Source organism: Phalacrocorax carbo, chromosome 1, assembly GCF_963921805.1.
Source record: "Phalacrocorax carbo chromosome 1, bPhaCar2.1, whole genome shotgun sequence".
NCBI lineage: Eukaryota > Metazoa > Chordata > Aves > Suliformes > Phalacrocoracidae > Phalacrocorax > Phalacrocorax carbo.
The window spans coordinates 138,992,851-139,017,409 of record NC_087513.1 but is presented as its reverse complement, the minus strand read 5'-3'; the positions used below and the strand labels follow the sequence as shown (position 1 = coordinate 139,017,409).

The window sequence follows — 24,559 nt, the reverse complement described above, 5'->3', positions numbered from 1 at the left end:
CTGGGAGACATGGACGTCCTTTCTCCCTGTCTCTGCTAGACAATCTCCACTACTTACCAGAATATGAGTGCTGCATGAATGCAAATATGAATCAAGCCACTTAACCCTCTTGTCAGAGCTGGAGCAGTATGTTCAGCCATAATTGGTTCCACCCTAAAATCAAAAGCTCTCAACAGATCTCCACAATTCAAATTCACTGATTTGTCTTGATATCCAGCCAAATGAGCACCAATAATAAAATTTAAGAGGAGTTTGGAGAGTTGGGCTAGTGCTGTAAGGCTGAATGCGAAAAGAGGAAATTGCTATTTGAAGATTTTATTACTCTGGATTCTGACTGTAGAATGGTCACTGTAAATTTGGATAGCCCTTGAAATTAGAAACTAGAGTTAACATAGTGTTTAACTAGTTGCTGTCATATACAGTCTGGTTTATCTCTTCAGTATCCTTTCTGAGGAGACATTATATAGTAATATTGAAGTGATGCGTCAAAATAATGGTGTCTCTTTCCAGTGGCCTTCTGATGGTTGTCAGGATCGGAAGCCTCAGAGGAAGATGCAGGAGCTCTGCCGTGAATAAAGACGATCTCTTCCTAATCCTAGATAGTATGACCTTGGATTAAGTTGTGAATCCTGACAATTTAGATTCTACTAAGAGTTATAGCATTAGTTATATAAATTTTCATCATATAAAGATGGAATTCCACTTTGAGTCTTCCTAAATTCTTAGCATAACCTAATAATACTGTTTCCTCACTGATATAGGATAAAGTAGGGAAAACTTATTATACCTTCCCTAGCTTACCTTTGTTTTGTATACTTTTAATGTGCCTCTTTCCCTTTAATACCTCATTCAGAAAATAATTTTCACCAGTCTCTTCCATCAATCTTAACTGATGATTTTTTCCTTGTCCATAATTTATTGTTAATTTCTTCTGTGAACTATTTCTAATTGTGCAATATATTATTTTAAAACAACTTTACAAGTATTACCTTTTGGGTTTTCCCATGAAGTATCTACTACCTGTTTATATACTTACTTTTTAATATTATCGTTTTCATCCTATAGGCTCCCTGTTGTCTTTGTATCTTACTGATTACAGATGTGCATTAAGCAGCAGTTTTTGCATAGGTCTTTTTTCTTAAGTATGCAGTGAAGGTTACGTTATGAATAACTAAGACCATAGACCCTATTTCAGTTATTTTTTCTCTAATTTTCGTTGTACTGCAAATATTTTTACAGAATTTGAACTTGCATCTTGTTTCCTGTTCATTCAACATGGTGTCAAGTCCATTATCTTTTCTTCTGAATTTGATCAGCCTGTGATACTTTGTGTCCTACATGGATTTTTCAATTCCACAACTCACTTCCTTCCAATATTGAAGTAAATATATTAAAATAACAAGGGACTTAATACAGAATAGCATCAAGGTAGCTTACTATTGACTTTTTTGCAAAATGTTGTTTGTTTTATCTCTTTGTTTCCTGCCTGTTAGTCAGATTTTGATTCATAGCAACCTTTTGTCTCCTAACCCATGATTAATGCTCCAGAAACTTTTCCTGAAGGTCCTTGTCAACAATCTTTCAAAGGTTTAAATCTAGATACAGCAGCCTCTAAAACAAAAAACAGTGGCTATTTTAGTATTAATTTCTTCCCAACAACTCAAGATCTTCTGAACATCTGAAGGACTCCTGGGTGCATACATGGTAATATACTTTTCCTGGCTACTTAATGTTTTGATCAGAAACTGATCAGAGAAATTTAGTTTCTCTCAGAAACCTACTAGTTCCTGTGGACATATTGGGCCAATGGTTCCTTTATGACATTTGGGCTTGTTAGTTCCTTTGGGAACTTCCAGTTCATGATATATTTTTTTGAAAAATATTTGTTTCTATGCATTTTCCTATTTAGCTCTTTATTGTTCATACCAGATCACTGAATGCTTTTTCATATATTGGCTTATAAGTCATATATGATGTATAATTTATAACCTTTAAGTTTTTTCTAACATATAATCGATTATGGCTTATATAAATTATGGGTTTTTTAATCCTGTTAATATTAACATTTTCAGATTGAAATATGGAAACTGTTGTGGTTAATTTAAGTCTCTTCTTAAAACTTTCAATTGAATTTTTTTATCTCTTCCCCTCCCCCCAAGTTCTGTAACATTTCTCTGTTAAAACATATGGAACTTTCAGGCATTGCTTTTATACGTCATATCCAGGATATCTGCTCTGACTTCTCCTTAGGTATTTTTCATTATCTTTCTCATTAGTATGACATCTACAATTTAAACATGTCTATTTTAGCTAGTCACCTTAGCATTCCTTTAGGAACAGAAATAAGGTTAGATTTTCTGAAATATTTAAATCTCTACTTTAGAATAAACTGACCAGAATAATAAATAAATGGAGTATTCTCTCCCTTGAATAAACAAGAAGCTTAAGATGACTGGTCTAAAGGATGGCATTATATTCTTCTTTGGTACTCTGAGATACTGAATCTAATTATTTTGTGGTGATTTTTATTTAGTTGCTTAGTGAATAGTTTCTTGAATTAACTTCAGCGTGTTACGAAAAATATATCTCCTGTTGCATACTTTATAGCAGTAAACAATCAAGCCATTAAAAACTACTCTTTACATCTTTTCTCACTATACTATTTCACCAGTACATATGCAGGCAGTGGAAGCCTTCCTTCATTATCACTTATTAATATCTATCCCACTCTGTTACATATGGGTTTTTCTATGGAGTCTCCTTGCATCTTTCAATACTCTTACTGTCAGCTCCTTTTGGACATGTAGATAAATATATTTTGACTGTACCTTGGACTGGCACATTAGGAACACTGTCTTTCTTTGTATTTATGAAGCATTTAGCACAATGGATACAGACAGTTAGCTACTGTCATGCTTCTAGAGTGGGTTATGAGTTATGCTGCTAGTGGAAACGGAGTCAAATGCTGTTAATGGCAAACCATTTAAACAACATTATTTTTAAGTGCTTTGTGCCTTAGAAATAGATATATTCATAGTTACTTTGTTAATATCCATGAAAAATAACAAACTGATGTTCTTTAAGGACTTAGATGCTGATTTTTTAAATCACATCTACTGCAGTTCTGTGAGAGCTAAAAAAGGGCTGGAGGAATTGACTGTCTAATATTTTATTGAAATTTATTATTTTTATATTATTTCATTACTGCAGTGATATGTTAATTCAGCAGTGTTTCTTGAATCTATAAGTAAACCTTTTCCTATCTGTAAGCCACAGAGAAATCAAACTGACCATTACTTTGGCCTCAGGAACTATGCTGTTGCATATTTAGTGATATTAGTTGGAGTTTCACTTTTGACTTTAAGGAGAGCAAGAACTGACCCTTTTTTCAAATGTTCTGTATTTTTATATTCTCTCTGAAGTGATCAATTTTTTTAAATAATCAACCCATCTTGTAATTTTGACTGAAACAGAAGGTATCTTGAGAGACAATTTCATTTGACTGGAAGAAAGATCAGATGAGAAGATGTCCAAATGAGCTATATCTATTAGATTCACCTGTACAAAAACAGCTCAGGCTGAAAATTAACAAAAGCAGTACATGGAACAGATTAAAAATCAGTAAAATAAAGGATGGCCTTGCCATTGAAAAGAAATTGTTGTATGTTTTATAAGGTAAGCAATAGTAACCAGTTTTCATAGTTGATATTTGTAGCATAAAGTCCACTACAGATGGGCAGAGTAATTAATTTCCTTGTATTTTTTCTATCATTCAAGAGAATAAATTGGGTTTGGAAGCTTTCTTTTTAGAAGAATATAAGGAGAAAGGAAAGGGTAGGATGGTTTTAATTCAAGTGATCTAAGAAAGTTATTTTAAATGGTTTTCATCATTCATCATTCAAAATATTAATAGTGATACACCACAGAGTTCTCCTTTATATGTCATCTGTTGTAAAAGCTCTATTCCCAGAGTTAGGTAATAACAGTCAATTTAAACCAGAGGGAGAAAAAAAAAAGATATATTCTTTTAGCTAAGATTTGAAATAAGGTTAAAATGGAAATTTAACATCATGTTGTGGATGACTGCAGAGAGTTATGTCTGTACTTTGCCTGCTCCTGCAGATTTTTCAGGAGAGGTGAATGTAGGCTATTGTTCAGTGTAACACCAAAGGGTGCAACTACTCAGAAAGCATAGATAGCTAAGCATGAAAATACAGCCTGGGGTGTTTTATGCTGTTTTAAAAACGTTTTTAGAAGAATTTAAGGGAACAAAAATAATATATAGCTAGGCTTCCTAGGGTTTGCCAGGCATACAGACTACTAGGTTGCTGCATTTTCTCTGTTTCAGTGTTGTCAACTCCAAGCAAAATACAAAACTAATGAGTCAAATCCTGAAATATCAAGAGATTTTATTTTTAAATAACGACCTTTTGTGGATTTTTTTTTATTTTCCTTCAAATATTTTAGCCATTTGGATGTTTACTTCATGTTTCAAGCATTAGTAGTAAAACCTTGATTTATTTTTTAAGGAAAAAGGAATGCAGATAGCTTGAACAATGTTTAAAAGCTAGAGTTTTAAAGGCATTTTATAATAGGGGATTTGTAATCATATAATGGCACTAAGTAACTCTAATGATGTCACTAAACACAGTTCTAATAAAGAACACCACCACATAGGCATAGATAATAGAAGACAGTCTTCCACAATGACCTATAATTCCTGCCCTGGTTCACTGCTATTCCTAACCTCCAGAGATATCAAAAAATTATGCCCCAATTAGTCTTTTGAAAGGAAAACATCAGTCACTCCTACATAGATATAAGCGAGGAGATGGCCCTGCTGTGGAGTCCATTTTGCTTTTTGTGCCTCACAGAAGGGAGGCCAAGTTTGCTGAGTACTCCCTTTGTGCTTGGGTAATGTGCAAATTTTCTGTCCTGTTCTGTAATGATTCAAGAAAATTGTACTGTGAACCTAGGAGCTGTGAAACTGATCCAATATCTAGGTTTTAAGAATTGCAACATGTGTGGATTCACCACTTACCTTGAAATTGCTCTTTCTTCAGGTTACACAGGAGGCAACAGTAAAATGAGAATTTATTTAAACAATACAATCTAGCTAACACTGTTAGTAGATTCAGACAGGTCTACAGAAATAAAAGAAATGTTACTTAGAGCTACCTATAGTATAGATTAGCTCTTAAGAGTTTTCTGTCTGTCCATACTGTCCAGTGAACAAGCTATTGTGATGTTTACACAGAACTAGGATCCAGCTCATGAACTAAATCATCTCCCCAGCATAATTGTTAGATGAACAATATCTTATTTTGAGGATATCTGTAATTTTATGTTCTTATACTTTTCCTGGATTTTTATTCAGATTTAATTACTCCCACTCAACAGGATCTGTGAACCATAACTCTGGATATTAATATTGACACTTCCTGCTAGCTAACAAATAATCCCCACCAAACTTTTAAAATACTAATGACTGTTGTACATGGATAGAATCACCTTTTCTACAGATGCACACAATCTATTGACATCTACACTGGTCTCAAACTAACCGTATTAACAACCCATCGGCATACTGTTGGGTGAACACTTCCTTCTGCCAGGTGACAGGTGCTTTAAACCTCACCAAATAACAGCTTTATAAACTTAAATCTACATTTTCTTTAGATTTTTGTTTTGAAAATCTCTTTTTTACAAGAATGCAAACAAAAGTCATTCATGCATCTCATTCCTGAGGTTTAGAATAGGTAGCCATGTGTGTTATGGTGAGAATGGAATCACATTTGACGCAGTGACACAAGTAAATTTTTAAGACTGCTTTAAAAGATGGATAGTCTTATTGAGATCTGAATTTGGCACTGCTTTCCAAGAAAAACTTAGCAAAGACTGTTGCTTGAAGTAATGTTGGATATTAGAAAGTCTGAGTTTTCTGATGTCAGACTAGATAATCATGTGTCCCTGACTAGTCAATATTATAAATTCTGTTAAAGCCCATGAAAAAAGTAAGCAAAAATCTGGTACAGCAAAGAATCATGAGCTAAAGGTTTTGCAGCCACAAGACTGTTTATATGTATAATGGGTACAGATCGCTGCAAAACATAGTTTTCTCTCTTGAAGTTGCCACTCACCTCTATGAACAGTAAAAAACCTGTAGAAAACCTTACTGAGCACTGAAAAACCTGTAGAAAAAACATGTGGATTCTGAATCCCCCATTGCTGAAATAGAGAAGATCATTGAGGAGTCAGTAAGGTGACAGCATGTATGGCAAAGCCATATGCATTGAATTGGATAATTCAGTAACATAGTTAATTAGTACATTCTAAAGTTATTAAGCACCATTTTTAATAAAATATCATATATCTTCTCTGGGTTCATACCTCATAGGCATACATCAATTTATTTTTCATTCTGGGTTTTTTGGTTATATCTTCACATACCTATGTGGCACACTTATCTAGACCAAATTCTATATGGCTATTTCTACAAGGAGCCTCTTCATCTCCTACAGCTGCTATGTAATTTCATTTGTAAACTAAATACATTTTATAAGCTCTGTCTAATACATATTAGTAGATTTACTTTTAGAAGGGTACAGATTGTAGGTGGAAAATCTAAACCTAGCAAATTAAAAATAAAAGAAATTAATTTAATGAAAAGATTCTAGCTAGACAGAACGTTTAATATTTGGAAATTGAATCTTGCGGGGCGTATTTTTCTAAGAAGAAATTGATTTTCTGGCAAACAAAACTTTCATTTTTCAGGTGGAAAATCAATGAACTGGGAAGGAGGTATTCGTGTGCCAGGGCTTCTCCGTTGGCCTGGAGTCATACAGGCTGGTGCCTATATCGATGAGCCAACAAGCAACATGGATATATTTCCTACCGTAGTCAAACTTGCTGAGGCACAGTTACCCCCTGACAGGTACACTGTGTAGTTATCTCTGTTTTAGAGAAAGTTTCATGAGCGTTTTGTACATCCTAGTGATGTCTATTAAGATACAGGTTAGAATTAAAAGACAAAATTACATTTTAAAAGGACTTTTTTGTCATTACTTACAGTAGTATGTTGTCTTTTTTCAAATTGACATACTGATATATTTTACAGAAACATTGTGTGTACATGCAGCTTAACTTGCAGAACAAGCACCGAGCAACGTGAGAGTAAGAGGATACCACCAAGAGCAACATACTGTCAAATCATGGCCTAGAATTATTTACTAACAGCAAAAATGAATGTATCAAAAAAGACTCTCTTCTGCATGAGTGAACGAGGTAGAAAAAGAAAATGCAAGCGTAAATTATTTTAAACTTTACGAGCTCAACCTTGGCCTTCTTAGTATAACAAAACACATCAAAATGCCTTCTCACAGGATTTTTTGTTGTCTACCAAGTTAGTGAAAATGATCCCTTATGGAGTTTTGGAGCCTGATAAGAAAACTCACTGGACTTCTAAAATTAGTAAGACGCTTTACTGGCATTCCTACAACCCTGTGCTTTGTCTTGTTCAGGAGATAACCAGTCACGGCAGCAAGGTGTCTCCACCTAAACTCTGTTGCCATCCATGTCTTGTAAGTGGAGAAACTAGGTGATATGCATATGCTTTGAACACTTCTACCATACACAAACAGCTTTTGAACACAAAGCATCCAGAATCTGCATGAGAAAACCAGTGGTGAGCAGAGACACTGTACTAATGATGATTCATTGAGTGCCTGAAGAAAACGGCAGGGCAGGACATGTGTAAGACATGAAAAATTAGTCAGACTGGTCCTGAGAGATCGCCTACAAGCAGTAACAGTCGAACCTAAGCAGTTGAAATTGTTCTTAATGTGGTCCAATATTATGCACTTTATTTTCATATTGCTTGAGTGAAGACTAAGCACTGATGTTTTATTTTGATCCCCTTGATAGAAATCCCAATATACGAATATAACTTCCACTTGCAGCTTGCTCTGTTCTGATTCTTCTGTGCAGACTGTGCTGTAATTACTGCTTCATGGTCGGTCAGAGTGGGATGCCATAGACTAGCTTGAAGCATCTTTGATACAGCAGCTGAATTCCTATCACTCCATTCATTTCCTCCTGAGAAATAAGAGAAATTACTATGATTAGGATTCAGTCACTAGGAGGGAACAGGTTAGAAAGGGAAGGAGGAGGTTCTCCTAGTAAAAGAAGAAAAATAAGTCATCAGAAAGAAAAGGCTCATGTACCCTCCCTGAAACCAGCAGATGTGGGAATGCAAGAGTACTGGACACATGTTACTGGAGACAGCCTTTTCTCCAACAGCCTGTAGAACAGAAAGTGCACAATAGGCATGTGTGTGTCCTGCTCTTAGCTTGATAGTAAGCAAACCTGCAGGGGCAAGACAAGAGTGCATTACTCAGGAAGAAAACAGGAAAATTTGAGAGTGGGAAAGACCTTAATTCACCAGACCCCCGTGGACAAAGATGCACCCAGAAAGCAGAGTTATCAGACAACATTTCTTTAGGAATTCCAGTATGTTTTCCTGCCCATCCTTTGAGAAAAGTCCTACTCAGAATTGTGCTGTTGCATCCAATTGCTGCCAAAAAGTTCATAGTCATATGTAGCTCGTGGCTTAAAAAAGTGAAGATGGTACCTGTCTTGTAATAGTTACACTAATGTGAAAAGGGTTTTACATGGTGACGAAAATTAACATAGACATTTAAGGTTTTAAAAGTTTCAAGAACGTTTTTATGAGATGTTGCTCAAAATACTTAAAAAATAATTACCTGCTAATCTGTATGTCAGCAAAAAGTAATTTCCTATAAAACTTATTGTAAAATTTGTAATTCACACCAGGTCAAAAATGCAGATTGTGTTTTCTCCCCCGTCAGCTGATTCTAACTATTCATAGGCTTAATTTATGGAAACATTTAGATGCCTTGCTTATTTTGTAACTCCATTTTGATGTAAATTGACTGATGACTTCAAAGCATGATCAGAATTGTCCAGCAGAATTTAGAGATTTTATATATATGTGGGGGGGAGGGTGTGTGGTGTTGTTGATAAACAGACATTTAAATATAGTTAATTTTCAATTTCAAAATTACTAGCTGTGTATTAAATCCTGGCATGCATAATATGGTGGATAGAGTTCTTACCATTACTTCCAGGGATGTTAACACGGCACAGCATATATTTCGTGGTTTAGGGTGACTCTGGCCAGACGACTCCCAAACAGCTTGAGCAGGTGTCTGTATACCTGGAGGGCTGTGTTGTAGCAATGTACTCATATATGTCTGGTCACCTTCTCAGAGAAAAATAAATAAAAAGATAAAAGATAAAAACGGGTTGAGGAAGCAACCATTATTAATGGCAAAATGTAAAATTAATGTTTCCTCATATAACGTAGAAATCAAAGGGGAAGAGTACCTGAAGGTTTCTTCTCCAAATTGACCAAGCAGAGGAGGCCATTCACCTCATGAGATTTACTTTTTTAAGGAGTGGAAATGCAGAATTATAATATCTTCTCAGTAAAGTGAGGTTTGTGTTATTCTTCTGATTTTGAAATTATTTCTTACTCAGAATTATTGATGGACATGATCTGATGCCGTTACTTCAAGGAAAAGTTACCCGATCCAAGCATGAATTTCTCTTCCATTACTGTAATGCATATTTAAATGCAGTGCGCTGGCATCCAGGAAACAGTAAGTAAACTTGCCTGTTCACATTTTAAATATTTCATATAATTTTTGTTGCAGCTTGAAAAGCATCAGGAAAAAGCATCCACTTTTCTTTTTGCTAGAGTGCACCGATTCACCATTTTACTGTTTGACATTAATTTGTTGCTATGCATTACTGTTACGTATCAATACAATACTGAGGTCTATGGTATCTGAAACTATTTTTTTCTAACTTGCCTGAGAGAGAGTCTGTGTCACAGAATGAAGTGGTCATGGCTAACTGTTTCATCTTCCTAAAAACGTACAGGTAATAGGATGGCTTGCTGAATAACAGCACAAGTGTGATGTCAGCCTGGCCTTTTTTATTACTGAGATAGCAAAGTATAGAAGAATCACTAAGTCGAAGTTATAATTATACAATAAATGAATGCAGTATTAAAGTGTCCCTTTTCATGGTTTATATGAATGATATAATTCCACTTTGTAGGCCAAGGAGAAAAGCATTTCCTACTGATCCGCTCCTTTTAAACTAACAACTCACTGTATCCGGTAGCAACTTCTACATTAACCAAGGCATATTTCCCTTTCTATAAAAACCTCTATGCTGAATGAAGACAAACACAGCTTTGTCTCATCTCAGTTGACACTCAAAGTGACAACTTGTGTTACAGCTTCAAAATGATGATCCAAGACAGGCTTTGGTGTACCATTTTTTGGTTTAAGTACCTTGGGAAAGGACTTGCTTAATACTTATGTACAAACTTAAAACAAGTTGGAAACTTCATTTTCTTGGCCACCTGTAGAATCACTCTCTACCTGTCTTGGGCTTTAAACTAGGAAAAGAGAAAATATTACATATAACATTTATTTACCACTACTTTGCCTTCATTTGATCAATAGTCATAAGGAAGAACCAAGCAATTGGAAGAAATGGTTATCTAGTACCATTATGGTTCTGAGGTTGGATGAAATTATTCTGTGGGATGAAGAGAAGTAGGCAGAGCTCCAGGCAGGCAGAGAAGCTGTTTTGCTCAGACATACACTTTTGCAAGATGAAGTTCCCCTTGTCTGAGGAAAGGGTCATCTTTGTTACTCGCTGAAGGTGAATTGAATGGGAAATGTACGGGAGCAATGATGAGGAGCTGGTCTATTGTATTTACCTGAGGGGCAGCAATGTAGATTGTGGTTCTTCCTTTATCCTTCCTCCAAGGCAATCACAACAGAAAGCCCACTCAGAACCTGGCTATAACATTTTCATAACACTGGGCTGATTTTTGTATGGAAGCATTTTTGTAATATGACATTGTCAGCTTACAGGTAGTGTGAGAGTAGGCAGTAGCCAGATATTCCTCTCTACTCTTTTTTGTACCAGTCCCCTGGAAGCGCTCAATGCCTGCTTCTTTCTTACATCTCCAGTCTCAGATCTTCAAAAATGCCTTTTCTGTGTAGACAGTGCAATCATATTTCTAAAGATACTTGTTGCAGTCAGCTTAAGGTTGGCTCCTGTTTATCTCTCTCCATGTGCTATTGTTGTATAGAGATAAATATACTGGCATTACAGCTGTACGTACCCAATACTATCAGCGTTGCTGTGGGTGCTCATGTGGAAAAATGACTAATGTTGGTTTTTCTTTTGATATATCAGCAGCTCTGTATGAAGTAACTGGTAAGTTCAACATGCATTATATTACTAGTTAGAGTGTTATTGTCTTCTAACCTCCCACCACAGCTCGATCTTTACAGCCAATCTCAGAGTCCATCCACAGCCACTATTTCTGCTCCTATTAAGTGATATTTTAGTGTATGAAAATGAACACAAGTAAAGCAGAAATATAATGCAATGCCTTTTTAATTTCTTTTTCCTGGAGAAGCAATTATTTCAAACATTTAATATAAAATGTTGCAGAGCTTTTGCCTAGCAGCAAAGAACTAGAAGTATCGTGTAGCAGCAGTTCATTCCCTATGCTTAGGAGTGCATCCCAGAAAGTGAATGAGGGCACGTTCATTAAAGACAGACTAGAAAGCTGGAAAATTGTGCAACTTTCACTTAACCTCAGCATGCTACTACTACCAGTTACAAGGCTGTAAGTCTTTGGGGTTTGGGTATAGACTGATCACCATTCCTATCTCCATATGTACTCCATGCCTAACACACTTTATGGCCTAAGTAAGTACCACGCACCTCCACGAGGACACACATTTTCCAGTATGGCTGTAGGATCTCTCATCTTTTAGTTGCACCTTGCCAGTGACTGTAGTCAGGCAAATAACAGTTCACAGAGGACTGCCAGAATCAGATACTTAATATTCTTATGGATAGTCTTGAAGTGGTGATATTCCTATTCTAAGAAAAATCAGGACATTCTTGTATAAAAAAAAAAAGTCAATCAGGAACAGTTGTCTCTCTTTGTGTATTGTAAATTATATTTTAGATTGGGAAAGGCATGTTGTTCTTGATCTGTGTTCCCCAGATAGTTAACTAGATTTAATGCAGCTACTTTGGAACTAAATAAAACCATGCTACCTGCAGATTGTGCCTGTATGTACGGGCCCAATGCTGACTAGCTCTGCCTCTCACTAGTCCTGAGCATTAGTGAAAGAAACTGAGATAGTGTGAAATTAATAACTCCAGCTATGTTCAGCATCTCCCGCACTGCTCTGCTGATGGATCCTTATTAAAAGGATAACTAGTTTGAGACTACATTATAGCCTGCTGATGTCTCCAATAAATGTGTAATTTCTATTAATTTTAAAGATGTACTTTTTGAAGAAGAAAGCAGCAACAGCCAGAAATTTGTGGAAGAGAAAACGTACAACTGCTAAGGAAAATTATATTTATTTATTTATTAACTACCGTACAATCCATTCTAAATAAAGGATAAATGGGCATATATTGCATATATTCACTTCTTAATGTGTATATTCTCATATTTATTACTGTATTTGTTTTGGGGGAAGTCTTAGCTTCAGCTTGTATATTCCAGGTTTTATCCTAGATACTCAAAGTGTAGAATTAGCTTTGATCCTAAGGAAAAATGTATATACCAGGAAGTGAGAGGGAAGGAAAATTTCTGCTTAGTCTGTCATTTTGTACCGTGTTGCCTCCATCACTCCACAGTTCCCTTAGTAACTTTATCTTTGCCATTGTTAGATTTCCACTGTGCTTCAGTCAGAAAAAAGGACTTTTGTTTTAATTTTTGACTCTTAGGCTATATATATTAAACAGGTAAATTTAGTGTATGTGAAATTTATAGTATTTGCACACCTATCCCTTTCTTGCAAGCTTCTGAAGACTGACTTAAGCAGATGTGTTCCTCACATTATCCAGGTCAGAAACTTTAGGGTGAACAATTACCATTTTATGTTTATATATTTAAAGGCTAATCATTCCTCATAACCAAATCAATACACATCTTCATTAAGACATATTAGTTAGGTCAGTTACTGCATTCACAATATACTTTCCCCTTCATCAGCCCTTTGAAGGGGCATTTAGAGGATGTGTGCTACATAATGCTCTTCTCAACCAGCACTTCAAAAGTTAAGCCTTATCCTTTCTAGAGAAACATGAGGAAAAGAATCTCTCTTTCCTCTACCCTCCTCTTTCCCAGCCTTCTTCTTCATCTGTCTTTGATTCACTTACATTTTGCCTGATATTAAAATATAGTGCACATTATTCTCCACAGTCGGAATTAAAAAAGGAATGAAACATCTTCTTTGCTCATGATTCATGTCTTGCTCTCACAGACCCGTGCATGGTGGCACTTGCTACCAGTGCCTTTTGGAAACAACCAAGACATATAGTCCTAGTCATTGGAGGATGATTTCCTGTTATTTTGAAACCTTATAAACGTGCAATTTCATTGATCTGTTAAAGATACAGAGAGGAAGACATGCTAAAACAGTCAGCAAAGTACTGTGATTTCTCATTTTCAGTGCTAATAAGCATTGAGAATACTCCACGGCTGCCTGGTGTACCGTATAAGTACCAATATACGAAAGCAACACATTTGGAAAAAAAAAAAAAATGACCAACCAACCAAAACTTTTCTTTGTGCCTAGTAAGGTGTAATCACTTAGGTTTTTTTATTATTAAACATTTACATTTAAAACAAAGCAGGTGTAGGATTTGCCGTTACTTTCTTGAACTGAGCCACCCAAAGTTTTACGTAGCTTTCTGTTAGCTGTGTGTCAGATTATGCTTTGGCCTAATTTAACTCTGATCACATTTTCTTCTGCTAGTGCAAGTAGACCAGTACTTGTGTATTTGCTAAACTTATAATTTAGCATAACTGAATACTAAAAAACTATCAAGAGCTCTGTTTCCAGAACATTACTGGCATATGAATCAGTACTATTAAAAATTCATTGCTATGACAACTTAATTATAAGGACAGAATTAATCAGATACAGAGCAAATCTACAGTTGAATGGGGCTACTGCGTCTTTCAGACTCTTCTGATTTTGCACAACATTTTCATTTGATAAGGAGGAAATATAATGTAATCCTGTGTAATGAACATTGAAAAATGTAATGCAATACAGTCTGTACTATACAGAAATAATAATCTTCACAGTATTTTGGTACTACTAATAAAAATACACTAATGTATCTGATAAATGCTAGAGTGACTTTACTTGCAACACTTCACCTTTTCTATTTCAAAATAGATTTCATTATTCAGTGGAAAATTTCATTCAGTAAACAAAAGAAGAGACCTGCTATGGCAAGTTAAATTGAAGCACAGTAGACAATAGAATCAAACTAGCTTAAAATGCAAATATAATTACTTTTAAAGGCAGTAGAAGTTCACTGAAAAACTTTACGTGGAAATTTTCCATTTAACAAATAGGATGCACTTCTGAGTTTCATATGTTGTGATTTACGGCGATTATTGAAAATAGTTCAATCAAATTCACTAACCAGGGATTTTTTCATTATTATTGTAGAATTCATAACTATTGTGATTCCTGAGTGTTGCAATGTCCTCCAGCATCCAACTGTCTACCGTATTTCATGAGAGGTATTTTGTTCTTTGGCTAGAGATGAGGGGATATTCCTAGTCCTGCATTTAGCCTTTTCTGCTGTATCAGCTGTTACAGGTCAAAAACAAAAAGAGAATGAGAGAGGAATATTTGCTGTTTTGCGGTTTCCAATTTGGATACATAGGATAAATTTACTGATTAGGCTGGGATTTTTAAGGGATTCCTCACAGTTCTGTTTGGCTAAAGGCATTATAGTCATAAAGAGAGAACCAAGCAGGAAAAATCTGATCATAAGGGCCATTTTGTAACAACTTCTGGTTTGGACAGGTATAGCCTTTCTTGTGAAATGGAATTAAAATAACACCCATTTCTGAAGAAATTAAAATAAGAAGAGGAATACCTGGCACTTTCCCTTATCTCTCGAAAGGACTATGATATGTATACCTTAAGGGGTAATAACAGTTACTTTATTAATTAAGAGGGCTTGCATTATTTACAGTGCCATTGTAAGCTTCATTTTTGGCAATATCACATTGAGTCTTAATAGTTAAAAACTGTAAACTGAATTCATATGCATAAAGAGTGCTTAGTTATGAACACAGTACTGTCTTGAGGAAGAGAAAGTGCAGGAGACAGAGTCTAGGCAGGTAGCAAAAATGGAAACCTCTATGAAGCTCTATAGAATCAGCTTAAAACCTTTTTTCTACAGTCAAGTTCTCAGTGTGAGGCTGGTGAGGCTAGCGGTTGTCAGTGGCAAATGGAAATGCATTAATTTGTATGTGAGAGATATTTTGGAGTGTAAGTGATGACAATATGCTTCTATTTGAAAATTCCAGCCCTTTCTTGTTCGGTCTTCTTAGAGCATTCAAGAAATATAATCATTCAGACATCCACAAAGTAAATTAACAGTTCTGTTTTCTCTAAAATAGGAAGTATTAGAGATGTTGCTAAATATTTGTTATGTTGGAGATATCTCTTAATATTTATTTTACTTTCTCTAATATAAACAAGAAATTTCAATTCATACATTTCCTGAAGCCTCGGAAGTGGTTTTCCTACCCGCCTCCTCATTACTTTCTTAGTGACAGGACAGCAATTTTTCGTTGTGTTCTTTGCCATGCAGTGAGTGAATCCTATGGCAGCTTCATACGTAAACTGTGGGATGTGCTTGTCATACCTGGTAGAGTCACTGGCAGAACCCATACCCTTGCCTAGTTTTCTCCTCCTATTTTTTTGATTGCTTCCCTGAGGAGCTTTTTCCATTTATGGTTTACTTGCTTCCTCTGTGGTGAACAAAGGACTTAGAGGATGCTGTTACAGATTAGTAAGGATTCACATTGACCCTGAGAATGCCAGCAGTTATAGTTACTTTCTTTCATTGCTTAACAATACAAAGGAAGGTAAATTTAATAGAAGTTTGATCCAGGACCTTCTTCTTTTGCACAGCATCTTCAAAAGGATAGATAATACTACCATGTGATTATAACTGCTGTCAAGGAAACATTTTGTTTTCTTACAAAGAAATTTTTTTTTTTTTTATCGAATCTTATCAGACCAACCTCATATCTTTTCCTTGGAAAAGGACAGATAAAATAGGATAAGAAAGAATGGATAAATATTTGAAGGAGTAAGACTTTCCTATTGTCACAAAAATTTTTGCTTTCTAGCTAGAAAGAATAGAATGTTTTAGTCATAGTAAAACTGGTGCAGGAACACTTTTGTTTCAGACAGCCATTCCCCCAGTGAAAGACTGGTAAATGTCCTTTGACATTTACATTGTACACACAGACTTTCAGTGATCATATCGTAGTGCTTTTTCTTCATATAAAAATAGCAACCATAACATACTGGTCTATTGAATTCAAGATATCGTGACCTAAATTAGTAATGTTCTTAGTGAGCAGAGAAAGGTTGACAGATTTCAGTGATCATGTAAAGGCAAAGGCATTTAAAGTAGCTAATTCAGTATTATTTAAGCTTGAATGGCTTGCTGTCAGATATTGTGTCATGCACTTGTGACAGTACAAAATAAAAACCTTACAGATTTTTTTTTTCTGTATACTCCACAGCTAACACTTAAATAGAAAAAAAAATCTGAGTTAGAACAACTGTCTGATAATTTTTTATCTATTTATAAAGTTAGTGGTAGTCAAAACAAAAAAAAAAACCAACTACATAAAAGAGTAGATAAAAATGCACTGCAACTTTCAAAAATGAATTTCAGCTTACCAAATAACATAGAAAGTGGGTCTTTAACGATTTCTGGAGCATTAACCTTCCAAAAATATCTTTAGTTCAGTGTTGTATTTGAGCCTGCAGCATTCTGCTTGTTACATCCAGAACACGGTGCTGATTCACCCTAATTTTAAAATCAGATTCAAATGGCATATGTTGTCTTAGGCAATGTTCTTCAAGGGAAGTAGTTAATGCATGCACAACCTACACAGAGTATTTTGTGTGCCGCAGCCTCTGACGTCCTATTACTCCTGGAAAATAAGGCAAAGTATTTGTTTGTTAGAGAAATTCCTTGGAAATCTGACTATCAAGAGAAAGATGACTTCTCAGTATGCCATAAAAGACTGTGCCATGGAAGGCAGAAGAAATAATTATAGAAGAAAACAGTGGGTGCTTGGAGGATGGGTGCACCTGGACAGTAATATTGTGGAAGCCCATGCACATCTGTGGATGATGTGCACTCTGTACCATGTAGTTGCTTCTGAATACAAGTCCTGATCAGTACTTTGGAAAGACAAACACAACCAGAAATGTTCAATAATCAGTGTAAATGTCCTTAGCCAGAGAAAAGCTCACATCCCAGTACAGTGATCTTTCTGTTTACTTCAGAGCTTTTTGTGTTGTCTCAAACTATGAGAGGACACATAATGCATTACATTTTCAAGTATCTTTTGTTAAGACATCCAGAATTTCCTAAAACTAAAAGAAAGGAAAAAAAGTCTAGCTTTTAAAATTTGTTTCTTGTTTTGCTGTTCTTAGTAGGGAAATTCTGTAGATGGATTTGAATAAAAGCTTTTTGAAACTGACAGAGACTGCATTTCACTAAAAGTTTTTTGTCATAGTTCTTTCAATGACCTCTTAGTAGAAGTACAAAGTCCATGAAGTAGTATAAAACAAGTTCCTATAGATTGTGACACTTTTCAAATTTATTCAAAGTTTTATCCAAAAATTTATTGAAAATACTTCTACAGTTACAATTCAGTCATATTCAGTTCAGGCAGTTCAGGCTGCAGAGCTGGGCTGAGGGGAACCTGGTGAAATTCAACAAGAGCAAGCGCAAGGCCCTGCACCTGGGGAGGAACAGCCCCATGCACCAGTACAGGCTGGGGGCTGAACTACTGGAAAGCAGCTCTGTTGAGAAGGACCTGGGAGTGCTGGTGGGCAGCTGGCTGACCCTGAGCCAGCAATGTGCCCTTGTGGCCAAGAAGGCCAATGGAGTCCTGGGGTGCATTATAAGAAGTGTGGCCAGCAGGTCGAGAGAGGTTATCCTCCCCCTCTATTCTGACCTAGTGAGACCACATTTGGAGTGCTGTGTCCAGTTCTGGGCTTTGCAGTTCAAGAAAGACAGGAAACTACTGGAGCAAGTCCAATGGAGAGCTACCAAGATGATCAGGGGACGGGAGCATCTCCCTTATGAGGAAAGGCTGAGAGACTTGGGTTTGTTCAGCCTGGAGAAGAGGAGACTGAGGGGGGATCTCCTCAATGCTTATAAATATCTAAAGAGTGAATGTCAAGAGGATGGGGCCAGACTCTTTTCAGTGGTGCCCAACAACAGGACAAGGGGCAATGGGCACAAATTGGAACACAGGAAGTTCCACCTAAACATGAGGAAAAATTTCTTCACTGTGAAGATGACAGAGCAGTGGCACAGGCTGCCCAGGGGGGTTGTGGAGTCTCCTTCCCTGGAGATACTCAAAACCCACCTGGCTGCAGTCCTTTGCCCCCTGCTGTAGGTATACCTGCTCAAGCAGGGGTGTTGGACGAGATGATCTCCAGAGGTCCCTTCCGACCCCTGCCATTCTGTGATTCTGTGATATTCAGCAGATAATAATATATAATATATAATATATAATATATAATATATAATATATAATATATAATATATAATATATAATATATAATATATAATATATAATATATAATATATAATATATAATATATAATATATGATATATAATATATAATATATAATGTATAATGTATAATATATAATGTATAATATATATGTTAATTATAAATAATAATAAACTGTATGTAATAAATACATATAATTATAACTATAATGATAACAACTATAATGCATTTCTTTTTATTGACACTGTGGTCTCCTAGATGTGGGAATCTAATACAACCATTTGTGATACTCACTCCTCTCAATTTTAAAGCAGTATAGGTTTCTGCCATTCATAGTAGGAGGGGGAACTTAGAAATCATGGTGCAGTCACAACACTAAAAGTCAACAAGACCGTAGAAGTGCTGTAAAGATCGTGATACTTTACCACTTTGAATTAGCACTGGTGCAATCAAGAAAGGCTGACCCTTCTAGTATTAGGAAATGTTAATCATCCATAAGATAATTTTGTCATTACCAAACGTGTGCTATTTTTTTCATTTGCAACCTTTTAACTGTCTGTTTTACGTTAATTTTTAGATGGCATTATATCACAGAAGCAAGTTTCTCAGTCAACTCACTTGCTCAGTGAGAAGAGTAGAGACTTCAAGACTCAGTAGAGTCTTCAAGATTAACTTAATTATATTATCTGGGCTCGCTTCAATGCCATACTATGATGTACAGGCAGGTTTTCAGTCTGTAGCTCTGATCCATCCATATGGTCCTCTTCAGTGACAAGTGAAGACTGAATCTCAGTCCTAAAAACATTATCGTTACCTTAGTGTCAGTTCATATCCTTGATGACAAAACTACTTAGCCAGCAAAGCTTTATAGTTTGGGCTCAAAAATATCTTGATCTATTGTGCTGCTGCTTATTCCAAACCAAATATAATTCTCTACTCTCACCCTTCCTTATAGAATTGTCATTTTGGAAGGTTTGATTTGATTCACAGCTTTTTCTTTTTTTTTCTGAATACACAAAGTACACCTCACACACACACACTCCAATTCCAAACTCTAAATACTTTATGTCTTCCAAAAGCCAGCACTGTTAATTAATCATTTGGTGGAGCTGCTAAAACACTACTATGATACATATACACAAAGTTAAATAGGGAGAGGGAGTGGGAAAGTGTAAATGGTCTCATGAAGATTTTGTGTCTAGCACTATGGAAGTATGAGGTAGAAATGCTAGACAAGTCATTGTGAGTAGATAAATATACCTGAGTGAAGAATTACTTATTCTCTAAAAATAGTATCTCAACTCTCTGTGGAGTATCTTTTGAATACATTTTTCACCAATTTTAGAATGCTGTGGAAAACATTAAAATTAGGACTCATTAGTTCCTCATGGCCATGGTGTCTTAGAACTGCAAATCCTTTAGTCCAGCTAGGGTCTAGGTCCACTCTTTTTCCTACAGCTGGTCATGGAAGCACTTTCATGCTCGCTCTTTACTTTTCTTCATCTCTCAAATTATCATAACATTCAGCCTAGCAAGTGGGGATTTGTTGCAACTACATTTCTGTTTGCTTTTAGTCAGTTGCTACTTTTTTGTCCTAGACACAGTTATGTTGTAGTAAGGGAAAATGCAGTTCCTGCCGACAGCATGTAGACTGTGGATATTAAGGCATTTATTTTAAAATGGAATTTGTTTTATCATTTCCCTCTCTTTTTTATGCAGTATACCTAACTTAGAAGCTAAAACAATGCTCCCATTTTTTTTATCTGCATCAGGTGCACTATATGATATCACATTTTTATTGTCTGATTTCTCAAAGCCTGATCCCCAGCTCAAGTTATGAGTTCACCTGTAGAGCATGATACTGATATTTCTATAACACTGAGTGGTAAATTACTTTTAGTATTTATAGCTGACAATGATTTTTGTATTCTGAAAACAATGCAATTGCTGCTAAAGCCAATTTTCAGCTATAGCCGGAGGCTCTAAGATCATATATCTTTATGATTCAGAAACAGCTGTAGCCCATGAGTGTTCAGGTCAGTTTTCAGAAAGCAACTTAGAGGAAAGCCAAAGGGAAACAAAACTTCTGTTTCTTCCAGAGTAAATCAATTTCATCAGTAAGGACTATTCAAATGTATGCCATGAAGACATGAGCTTATGTGTAAGTATGATGAGAAACACGTTTCACAGAAGTTAAGATGTTTTGAATTGTGCTGTGAGAGGGAAGTTTTGCCATAAAGACTTGAAATTTGATAAAATCCTAAATATCATCTGGAAGAATTCATCCTAACAGAGCTGGTCAAAATAAGAAGACCAAAGCTAGAATCAAGCAAATGAGGGAGAGAAGAAAATGTAGGTGTAGTGTCATGCTGAAACTAAGGGTTTGAATAGCTGACTTTTTTATTTTTTAAATAAATATAGAAAGCACATACAGTTCTTTCTGGAGTCCTGTTTGCAATGGTCAGTTTTAAACTTCAAAAGAAAACTTTGAGACTTCACAGATTATTTTGATTTTCATTCTCTATTTTTATCTTTTTAGTATGGAAAAAAGGTTAGTAATCTTTAGTTTATATCTAGCTACAGAAACATGAGAAATGGATAATGGTACTTGAAATACTTGGATTGTGACATTTGGGTTTATCAAAATCAGCAACATTTACAGTTGTTTTTTTTACAACTAAATTATTCTATTAAATATCATACTTTGACACTTTGCAGGTTTATCCTTCTGAAAATCTTGCAAAGTGCATTAATAGGCTTATCTTAGCACAAGGGTAAGTATTGAAAACGAATGTGTCACTTTAGTTTCACATTCAACGGAAACATAATCAGTCAGTGGATAGAAAAACAACCGCAAATTTCAAAAAATGTACAAGAATACAGGTTGTTTGCTCACTTGCTTCAGTTCATTCAGCTCTGCCCTAGCAGAGCTGCTAGGTCATTTAGAAGTTCTGGTGATCTCAAGAATGCCAAGTAGCTCCAAACACCAGGACTATTTGGTGGCAACAAAAGGCTGGCTTAGAAAACCGTGCTGGTGTTCACAATGAGGCTCTAAGTCAAGAAAAGGTGCTGAGAAATGCCTTAACTGGATTTTGGAATGTCATACTAAATAGATTATACAATGCCCGTAGCTCCTAAGCATTATCAAAGGCCTCTTTTTTCCCCCCTTTCAGATGCCAAAATATTTCAGGTCTCCAGTTAGGAAGTGCTTTAACTTCTGCCAGTGCTTTTAAATAGTTATGACATACTGATTTTTGGGAAAAAATAAAAAAAAAGAAAAAAAAAGAAAAAAATCTAAGTCTGAGAAGCATATTTGAATGCTTAGCAACTAGCAGTTTGAATGAAAGAAATGTACTACTTGTATTTCACAGAATATTTTTGAGTACAGATATTTCAAAATGTTTAAACCAATTATAAGTAACCATGAGAAGTGTTCATTTTGAAGATAGAAAATATGCAAAAGTCAACGTATTACTTTGTCTTTGTAACATACTTTAAACTTGAAGAGGTGTATAGATTGTTATCTTGCAATCAAGTGAGAAAATTAAGTATAAATTATTTGAATGCTGCAAAGAATTATTCCATTAGTGGATACACCTCAAACTTAAGATGCTGGCAAATTATTACGAAAAACAAAGACAGTGTCTACATGCACAACGGCCTGAGCATTCCCCACTGAATATTTCTTTGTGTTGTCAAGCTTGATAAATCTGTGTTATTGCCATGGCATGAAAGAGTCAGCAACATGTTTATACCTCATTGACATGTGAACCTCAGTGCTTGGCCAAGCCTGTCAATGCAGTCTCTGCTTAGACACACAAGAAGTTCCCACGACAATTATACGTGGTCTTTCCTAACCAATTTCAAGTGATTTGTTCACTTTGTGGACTAAATTGGTCTCAGATATATCCTTAGCACTATTCACTGTTAGATTTTGTATTTCAGTTGCTACCTGTTTGAAAAGGTGTATGAGAACACATTATGTCTCAGGCAGGAAGAGGAGCATCTTTAGAAAGGCTTAAACTATCTGTGTTCTTGGTCATCTGAGGACCTACATGGCTGTGCAATATGTCTTTATAAGGGCATATTATTCCTCCTCCGATAAACTTTTGTCTGTTCTTGGGGAGATGGTTGTGAAAGCAGACAGCCTTTTTTACATTTGTTTTTGGTCTTTTTATAGATGGACAAGAAGAAAGTAGTGATCCAAAGTTTTGAAGTTTAAACTAGACAGACCTCTGAGATTCAGCAAGGCAGGAAAACATTTAAAAGTGGAGGGGAGGATCTGGGTAATAGGAAAATTGTTTACCAAGTCCCTCTGCCTGGACAGACTTCAATTTGAACACAGTTTGATGATATTTCCTAATCTTTAATCCTAACTGAATTTCAGTTTCCTTTTTATGTCTACACAGCCTAAGTGCCAAGACTTCAGTTAGGAATACTGACTCAGTATTAGTTGAGAAACCAAGTTTAAGCTTGGGCATGTTCAGCATGAATGCCAGCCAGTTAGAAATATCTTTGGAAGTGTAAGAGAAGTCTATGCAACCCTGTACACATTGCCTGAATTAATATGTTTTATTTAATCACTAGACTGAGATTGTGGTAAATGTCCATCAGTGTGAAATGAACTATTATATGAAGCAGAATAGATTATTGCAGACCACTGCTGAATACTAAAACAGACCTGGTTTACAACTGAAAATCATTCATGTAATCCATTTTCTTTTCCATTGAAACAGATGAGGAATGTGTATAAGGTTACTTGCCTTGTGGAGAATAGCATAAAAATGTATAGAAGAAGAAGCCGTGTTAGTGAATACAACAGGAAAACATTTCCTGGTGTTTCCTGTTACTGTTACTATTGTCACAGGTCTTTAAAGAGTATTTTAACAAAGAAACCAGCTAAAATCAAGAGGAAGACTAAGTTTCCAGAACTATGAATTAAAAATTGAAAGTAAGCTTCAAAAGCAAAAAAAAAACCCAACAGACCTACCAGTATGCAGATGTTTGTATTTCACAATATCCTTTGAGTGCTGTCATCACTCTTAAATGCAGTAGGGAGGGAGGACACATATAAAATTTATCTCTTGTCATGTCATGCCAAAAGCACTTTCAGTAGTTTTGAAGAAGTACAATGAGTAACTGAATGACTTTAGACTGCAAGCTGGTTGATATTCTATTTATTTCTCTTACTTCCTAAAATAATGGGTTAAAGCCCTTAAATTAAAGCATAGTCTACAGGAACATACTTTTATACCAGTAAAAAGATGTAGGATTTCATGCTCAGAGATGAGGCTGTCTTTGTTTAACTTATCTTTGTAACTGTCATGCATAACAAACCTGGATATTATAGTGCCACAATAAATAATAATAAATGTTGGATTAACTTTGTGATGTTAGTTCCCTCTTCAAAGATACTTCGGGGCATGCTAGAATTATTGCACTGAATTATATAGCTAGTTAAAAATAGGAAGCAAAGCCAAAGAGAAGAAACATTGTCTTTACCACCTCATTCACAGCAGTGGTCTACCTACCCTGCTCCAACAGTGCTTCAGAGATTGGAGGGAAAAAATAACTGGAATTCATTTTGCCACTCCTGTATCATGGAAAAAAAATACAACCCTTCCCCCCCCCGACCCTTGTGGCCCATGAAAACGATTGACTAAAAGTGTTAAGTTAGAATCTGGAATATAGTAATATTTAGGAAAGAAATCAAACATTTCCTGAAGTCCTAGCAATTTTATCTTTTTTACACATACAAGTATAACGCAGAGAATCAAGGACAATGGCTGGAGTTTCCCCACTTTGTTGATGCTTTCTTCTGGTTTGAG

General features: G+C 35.7%; 1 protein-coding gene across 6 annotated transcripts in view; it reads left to right on the top strand.

Moving 5' to 3' along the window:
* The window catches only part of STS (steroid sulfatase), a 116,582-nt gene that overhangs the window by 73,489 nt on the left and 18,534 nt on the right, over positions 1-24,559 (top strand). For all 6 annotated transcript variants that reach the window (XM_064437357.1, XM_064437352.1, XM_064437330.1 and 3 more), the window contains 2 exons: positions 6,775-6,934; positions 9,559-9,680. In XM_064437357.1, coding sequence (XP_064293427.1) covers positions 6,775-6,934; positions 9,559-9,680 — 282 coding nt within the window. The remainder of the gene's footprint in view (positions 1-6,774; positions 6,935-9,558; positions 9,681-24,559) is intronic.